The 8,499-nt window shown below is 38.0% G+C and overlaps 1 protein-coding gene across 1 annotated transcript in view; it reads left to right on the forward strand.

Moving 5' to 3' along the window:
* The first annotated feature begins 215 nt into the window (after positions 1–215).
* inpp5b (inositol polyphosphate-5-phosphatase B) overlaps positions 216–8,499 on the forward strand; it is a 17,215-nt gene continuing 8,931 nt past the window's right edge. The window contains exons 1-7 of the mRNA XM_016673920.1: positions 216–693; positions 1,193–1,278; positions 1,502–1,599; positions 2,498–2,527; positions 2,648–2,758; positions 3,197–3,340; positions 7,633–7,723. Of these exons, the coding sequence (XP_016529406.1) occupies positions 616–693; positions 1,193–1,278; positions 1,502–1,599; positions 2,498–2,527; positions 2,648–2,758; positions 3,197–3,340; positions 7,633–7,723 (638 nt within the window). The 5' untranslated portion in view covers positions 216–615. The remainder of the gene's footprint in view (positions 694–1,192; positions 1,279–1,501; positions 1,600–2,497; positions 2,528–2,647; positions 2,759–3,196; positions 3,341–7,632; positions 7,724–8,499) is intronic.

The following is an 8,499-nucleotide window of genomic DNA, read 5'->3' on the forward strand; positions in this document are numbered from 1 at the left end:
ATTATTATTATTATTATTATTATTATTATTATTATTATTATTATTATTATTATTATTATTATTGAGATCCCTGTAAAATAAATTTCTTATTAATTCACTTGGTGTCTCACTTGTTATTTGAGTGAGGGTTACAGTTTCATCTGTTTTTCAATTTCCTTCCCCTACATTTTGAAATCACATTTTCCATCATGGACCTTTCGTAAGTTCCGCTCTCCTCTTCTCGAAGGCTCTAAGTCCCATTTGGGTTACTGACTTGAAGCTTAATTCAAACCGATCCCAAAATCCTTCCACCCTTTCTGATTGTGCTGATAACAGCCCTTATGTGACGTCAAGACCGATCCTGACGAGTGCGTGGCACCGTGAGTGCGTGCGCGTGCTGGGGTTCGGTCTGAACCAGCAGCGGAGAAAACATCTGGATCGTAAAGGAGTGAAAAAAGGATGTCGAACCACGCTGAACTGCTACTGCTGCTGCTGGGCCGTGTCTCTTTCAGCTGCCCGTTCGGTCGGTGATCCCCTCATGGAGGGGGAATAACTGGGTCACTCGAAACTCCTCCGCGGATTCACATTGGAGAAAGAAAAAAAAACGTGCTGCCGAAGTTGTCTCAGTTCTTCACCATGGATCAGTCCGTTGCAATTCAGGAAACTTTGGGAAAAGAAGAAAACTGCATTGTAGTATCCTTTGAGCCGCGCATGGTTTCTAAGTGATCGGAGATTCAAAATAAGGACCGACTGCTTCAAACTCACAAACTGGACCGACAAGATTCTCGAGATACAACCCAGGTTGAGGCCTGTAAGATTAAGCTGTGGGAGTTGATCGGGATTTTATCACTTAACTGAGTCATTAGGCTTGTGATTTCGAACCAGAGTCAGCCTGAACAGTTTTGAGCAGCAAAAACGGGTTTGGTCTGCGATTAGTTCCCCAAAATAGCCTTTTCCATAGAATTGCAGTTGCGCATGTCACCCACAAGATGGCGACATCGTATCAAGTGCTCATGATTTCTTCTTGTTGGGAGTGGTTAAGGAGGTTTGATAGCATGTGAACGTGCAGTAATTTGCATACAGAAAATAGATTTGAATTAAGGACACAGCTCTTGAAATGTCTACGCAAATGTTTCAGATGTTTTTTATTACATATTTTTCTGTTTTTGGCTGAATAGTTGAATTTAAATTACACTTTCCTTAACTAAACTGCAAACATGCTGCACAATGTGATATCTTGCTTGATGATTGCTCAGAAAACAGACTTCTCGGACTGGTAGAGTGTGCAAAAGAGCATGCGTAAGTTCAAACAAATTAAGGAAGCTTTACATGGCTTTTAACCTTCATATTCTTTGTTATTTTTGTGCAATAAAAATGAATAAGAAAAGGTGCGGACAAAAACCTCGTCCCGCCTTTTGATTTTTAAATCTTTATTTCCTTCTGAATCACAAACTTAACTGAAACTGACTCTATCATTGGTATTTGTCTAATACTTGTTGCAATTATGTAAAATTATTTGCAGAATCTTTATTTATACCCATCGGAGAATGGCCATTACAGCTGATGATGTGTCACTTGAAGATATTTTACCCATCACCCTCGACTTTGCTGTTGTTGAAGGTAATTTTCTTCTGATATTAAATATACAGTCTCTTGCAAAAGTATTCGATTTAGCTCTGTCAATCTTCCCTTTAACTTTTACCCTGTCAACCAAAGTATCCTCACATCTTGATGTTGCCACCAACATGTGTCATTGTTGGGTTGATAAATTCAATGTGATGTGTGTTGCTAGTTTCGCTCCACAAATGAGTTTGCATATAATGCAAAAATGTTTCAGACTTGGTGCCATTTGACCAGCACACCTTCATCCACATGCTTGCTGTGTCCCATACATTGCTTGTGGCAAACATTAAGCTGGATTTATTTTTCTTTCAATAGTTGATTTATTATTGCCACCTTTTCATAAAGGTTACATTTAGGGAGTGCACAACTAATAGTTTTTCCGTGACCATCAACAGAATGCCCAATATTAACTGGATCTTTTCAGCTCCTCCATACACATATTAACCACTGCTTATGATTATTGCTCTTTTTGCCAAACAGTGGCTCTAACAGCACTAAGTGAAGTTGTAGAAGCTTGTGATTCTGCTTTAGATTTATTCACAGCTTTGTCTCTAATCTATTGGGTGTGTGTCTGATGCTGTTTGATCACTAGATTAGCTTTCTGCTGAAGGGAGTTGGTTTCACTGGATTTTATTGGAAATATGAGAGTAAAAGGGGCTGAATAAAATGCACATCATACTTTTCAAAAATTTTTGTAACAAAAACTTTGAAAACCACGGGAGAATGGTGATAGGAGTCTGTCTCGCAATCGGTGGGTTCAACAGATATGAATACTTTTGCAAGACATGCATTTGCTGGCACTTTTTAATAAAATTCTTATTGCCTCTAAACTGAAAAGCAAATAAAGTATAATATGAAGCACCCTGACATATTTCTCATGCTGCTTTCTCTATAGTTTCTTCTCCAGAGCAGCTTGTGGTTGTGGGTAAGTTGCCCTCGTTTATCTGAAGTCTCAGACGTCATTATCTTGCATAACTGATCTACCGTACAGAAAATGAATCTTGCAATGTTTTTTTCCCCTGCCACACTTTTTATCTTATGGTAGGTGCAGACACCAGAGTGAGAATGAGCTACAAAAATGAAGAATTAGAGCTCAGGCTTCCGTTTGGGTCCCACTCTCGCCTCTTTCTCTGTGAAGTCAACAAAGCTTGGAGTGGTAGGGTGAACTGTTTGTGGTCTGTTTACACAACAGCCAGCATTTGACAAAATCTTCCACAGCTTTGGAACATTTTAAGGAGCAAAATATAATCAAATTTTATATGTTTATTAGAAAAGTAGCACGGATGTATTGCAAAAACATACGTAAATGGTAAATGGACTGAACTTCATGTCATCATGTCTGAACAATGACATCGAAATTAGACAAGCCTTTATTTAGAAGGAAGTCTCTGTTGCTAGGGACGGTCAAGTTCACCACAAGCTCACACTACTTTCACAGTGGAAGCATGAACGACGCATTACGGGTGCTGTATCATGAATGTTCCTTTTGTTTTTGTTGTACTCAAAGTAGAGCTGTTAATGCTTTGCTGTGAAAGATATCACATTGTTTTCTCTTAATCTATTATTCTTGCTGTCTCTGTCCATCGTCCCTTAGATGTGTGCAGATTGCCCACACAAGTGCCCAAGTTCGAGTGGATCAAGAAGTACAAGAAGTCTATCAAAAGACAGGAAGCTATGAAGCAAGCCATTGCACCGCTGGAGGTGTTATCCACTAAAAATAATCAGCACCAGAAAATCGGTTTGTCATCTCTGTTTCATTTCTAAAAAGCTGGGGTCTGTGAAACCTATTGAACTCCTGACAGTGTATGAGCAGGGAGGGATGAAGCGGATGCTTGTTTCTGTGTCTTTGGTCGACAATTTTATGCTTTGGAGGAATGCAACATAGCGATTTCAAAAACACCACTTCCTTTGGATGAAACTCTGTCATCCTTCAAAGGGTTTTTTTACATAACCTTATCACTGGTGAAATAACACCATGAATAACGTGACAATTTCTGAGGCAGACAGATTTGGTGGCACACCTGGTAAAGATATGCAAAAAGTTTGAAAATAAATTAATATTTTAATGCTGTAGCAAAATTGCTAACTGAGAAAAATAGGGGGGGGGGGAATCTCATTTGATTTGAGGGCATTTACTTAGTGAGGTTTGGGGAGTCCTATGTTATGTAGCTCTCTTGACTTCTTCAGCTCATACCATAAATTTAGAGGTTTACCTTGAATAATGCAAGTTCAGAGAAGTTTGCAACATGAGTATTGCACACACACACACACATACACACATACACACCAAATATGGGATTGAAACTACACATTGGGCCACTGGTATTCACGGGGTTAGGAAACACAACCATCCATGAATAGCAAAAATGTACATTTCATTATGACATCAAATACTGAAAAGTGTTGGAAAGGCAGCAATCTGAAATCGTCTCAGTAGGGCAGTGTTGGTACACACTTGTTATTCTTCATGTAAGCAGAAAAGCTTGTGAGTTGCTTTTTATTTGTGTACAATGTTACATCTGTGTTTTGTGCGCTCCTGCGGACACGCATGCAAAACAAAAATCAAATGCACAAACACTAACACACACAGATCTCTGCAAGCTGAATGAAACATTTCTGACCATGTTGGTGTTGGTACAAACAAACAAAAAATCTTTTTCCGAGCGTTGAATTCCCAGCCAAACACTTAGGGCATGAAGTATTTCCCAGTTGCATTTTTGCAGCTTGTTCTTCGTGTTTTGTCTTTTCACTGCAGCAAGGAAAAGCAAAAACCCCTCCTCCTATTACAACGTTAGCATGGGCAGGTCTGAAACACAATGTACATTGATCCTCTGCACAGAATGCGTGGGAGCGACACAAGGACATGTCTGAGATGACGAGAGACTCTGGTATGAAAATCATTCCCAAAGCATTGATTGTTGATTCTGAGGAGGCGAGAGAAAACACAGAAGGAGCTGTCAGGGAGCTGAGATTGGCTAACTTTTTTTAGCTAATGCTAACAAACAGCAATTCGAATAGGATTAGTGCTGCTAGTTAGTTTCAACGTTTTGCGGGAGTCATTGTGCGGAAATGTATCGCTTATTTTATGTCCCTTTAGTAACGCTAATGTTGGCCACTTGCCCACTTTTGTTGACTTGAAAACGTGGATATTAAAACGTCGCGGCTAACGCTAGCAGCAGGATTTAAATGATGTTCGTGGTGGGGCACCTGTTGTGGTTGATGTTGCTCAACGTGTTTAAGTGGTTAAATATTCGTGTCCTTTCACACGTTTGAATTGCTATCAGCCTGTTACATTTCCTGGCTTTTCACTGTCTGTCTACTCTTCTGTTGCCTTTTTTTCTTGCTCTGTCTTTTAGTTTAAAGCCGAGAATTTGTTGAGGTCAGAGTGCCTTTCACTTTAGAAATTCTGCTTTAAAAAATAATAGTTAAGCTTCAAGCAAAAACCTTGCTTAACCTGACTTTAAGTAGTTTTAAAACATGTCAGTCATACCTGAAGCTGAAAATATGTTACATAAAAAAAAGCCTTGCTTAACCCATGTTTAGGTGAATTCTCGTTGTTGATACAGCAAGGGAAGATGGGGAAGTTATGTAATTTTGAACTTTGTGCAGTTGTGGTGACAAAAAGGCGTTAATGTTTTAATACGGAAGAGAATGAAGGCTGAGAAAACGAGCTGACATGTATGCTGAGTAAAGATTGACCCGCTGATAAAAGCACATAAGCGTGTTCAGTTTCTTATCTCCATATCTGGAAGTGTAAGCTCTTCCTAGAAACGCTAGAGCTTTTTTTTTTTTTTTAACAAAACCTTATAACTTAAGAGCTACTAATAATGTGAATTATTGTTACAAACCTAATTCAGAAAAATTCAGGCTTTAATAGATTATTTTTGATAACTATTGCTTGCATGGATTTTACAGTTTGTTTTAATAGCAGGTGTTACACAATTCACAAGCAGGTGAGCTGTTTTTATTTGCTTTACCATTGCTTTTGTCCAACTAATGACTAATATACTGCCTGTCAGTACAGCTGCATGAATTATTTTGTCACAGTTGCTGTTGCAATATCTTTGCAGTCGCATAAGGTTATTTGTCTAAGTACCAATAATTTGTAATCTAAATGTCTTTAATAGCCAGATTTTTAAAAAGTTACTACCTCAAAAGTTCTATTATTCAGAGACATTATAAAGTGCAAGGGATATTGCACTTTTCATGATTTTGGTGGATACTGCAAATGCATCGTTGCCCCTCAATTTTCTTTTGCTGTGCTGTGCCCGTGAGCTAACTGAATTAAGAAAGCTACATGTTTTCCTCGCTTGCAGATAAGATGTGTTTTGCTGTTGCGAAAGACGTACTGTCCGTACAACATATCTGATAGGCCAGCCACTGCCAACTGTCTTCCTGAGCAGATATCTCAACCAAAACCTTTGTACCACATTTTATCCTATGTTTGCCTTTCTTTTTCCAATATGCAACATAACAAACTTAATAGCTAATTAAGTAGTCTGGTGTCTTTTCAGGTAGGTCCTGCAGTTCATATTCAAATCTATTGCTAATGGTTGCCAACTGCAATTTGTTAACCACGTTGTCTTAATAGGAGTGAGTAGTGATCCTCCATTTTTAACACAGTGAGTTCCATATCTTTATGACCAGGAATATGTTTGCACTATTGCATTTGTTTTTCGGAGAGGTGAAGGAAAACAGTAGTGGCATAGTTTTAGCCTGCTGACCGGCAGTGAGTAGCAATAGGTGAGGCAGCAGTTTGTCAGCTCTATACGGCCTAGAAAACTTGAATCACTCATTTACTTCTGATGGTAAAAATACTTTACCTTAGTAAAAATATCGTAGGAAATGTTAGTTTTGAATCTAATCTCTTTTGGCATACCTTGATGTTGGTGATCCAGCCAGCATTATTAGCTGTTAATGAAGATTTATAAATAAATGTTGAAGAATCTCTTCTGGAATTCATTAAAAATACTCTTTTTGTGCCTCTCTTCTTGCATTGTTCCAGATTTTCATGGCTCTTTTGGTTTCTTTTTGAAAGTTTTAGAAGTCACTTGACTATATGGAACATGCTGAGATTCTTGAGAACTCTGGGTCATATGTCACCACACATTTCCCTAATAAAACTAATGCAATAAGCACATTTTCTTAATGGAGCTGTAAAAATGCAATCCCAGCTTTAGTAGTTACATTTCTGATTTTGACATTTATTTTGTAATCACGCATGTGCAGTTGCAGCTAATAAAAAAAATGGATGCCTACAACATATGACTAGAATAATTTAATAACTTCCTAAAAATTGTAAGATAGCAGTAGATTAGAAGGTTATACATATCAAATATAGTTTAGTGAGACTAAAAGTATATTCATTCAACTATTTGCATAAGAGTATTATAGTTGCCCATGTATGTCATGCCATTACATCCTCACTATAGATTATTCCTATTTGACACGACTTGATATGGTTACATTGTCCACCTCAAAATCATATTTAATGTTGTCCTTCAGATTATTATGCTATGCTGTCAGTCAAATGCGTTCCTAATGTATTCTGGTTATGTCTTAAAAGTTTAATTTCCTCCTCAAAGTGCTTGGCTTTCTCTATCAGGGGAGCTGGCTGCCTTCTCTGCCAAGCAGCAGGAGACAGGGCCCATGCTGTCTCATACTTCACACTCAGCCATTAAATCCAGCTACTTAGAATGCAGTAGCTGTAACTGACTGCAAAAGATGGCCACAGGCATCTGAAGGCCTCAGCTAGGCCCCGTCTTTACAATATAGAGATTAAGTTTATTTGTTCCGTTACTATAAATCCAATCACCCTAAGCTTAGTTTTAGTTAATAAGCTAAAATGTAGATGGAGGGTGAAAAAAATCCTGCAGCTGAAACACACTCTTCCCACTACTAACAAGGCAGCATGTGAACATGTTGTGAATCTAGTTTTTATTGTGGCGGTTGTTTCAAGCATTGTTCCACAACATGCTGTAATCCTGCATTGCATTTAATGTTGTTCTGTTTCGTCTTCTTTACTCGCAGAGAAAGTGTCGGACAAAAAGGGATCGTTAGAAAAGGTGAAAAGTTCTAACAGCATCCCACAAAAGTCCAAAGGGAATTCCAGCCAAGATAAGTAAGTTGGGTTTTTAATTTTTTTTTTTAATATTATGTGTTTCTTGGAAAGTGAGTGAAACGTATACCAATTCACCGTACACAGAATGCATACATATATGGGCATACGTTGCAGAAAGCTAACGTTTGCGTACAAAAAGTGTTTTTACTCAAATCTTGCCGTTGTTTTTCTTCTGCTGTATTAAAACTTCGTGAAGAACAAAATTGTTGGTTTTGATTAGCAGTAAGCCATAATACTAAATTAACTAAATTAACTGTGCAGTATAACCATAAATTTTCCCCTTTTTGGATTGAATCACTGAAATAAATCAACTTGAAACCTACATGTTCTGTTTCTGTTTGCTTATGAGAGAGAAACCAAAAAAGCTTTGTTGTATGTTTTAAATTAGAGCAACCATTTCTGTGCAGCTGCACAGGTGTGTCACTGCCCTGTTATTACAAGCCAGTGCTGCACAAAACAGATCAAAGGGCCAGCCATGACAATAGCACACTTTTCAGCAGCAGTTCAAATTTGTTTGCAGCTTTTTTAAATGCAAATGTGAGAGCAAGTTTAAAGTTTAGCTTTTAGGTTTTTATAATTTTGCTGCTTGTTACTGTATCAGTTAATGTGATCTAACAAGGTGTTCAATAGTCCTGCTGACTTTGTTGTTAAACCTAGAAACACTGCCTTGCGTGAAGGTACTGTTTGGTTACAATAAATTCCTAGAAAAATCACACAGTTATGATTTAATGCGTTTCTTTTTCTCTCATCAGCATTAATTACTGCACACACAAGCA

This window comes from Poecilia formosa, unplaced genomic scaffold (genome assembly GCF_000485575.1).
Source record: "Poecilia formosa unplaced genomic scaffold, Poecilia_formosa-5.1.2 Scaffold86, whole genome shotgun sequence".
Taxonomy (NCBI): Eukaryota; Metazoa; Chordata; class Actinopteri; order Cyprinodontiformes; family Poeciliidae; genus Poecilia; species Poecilia formosa.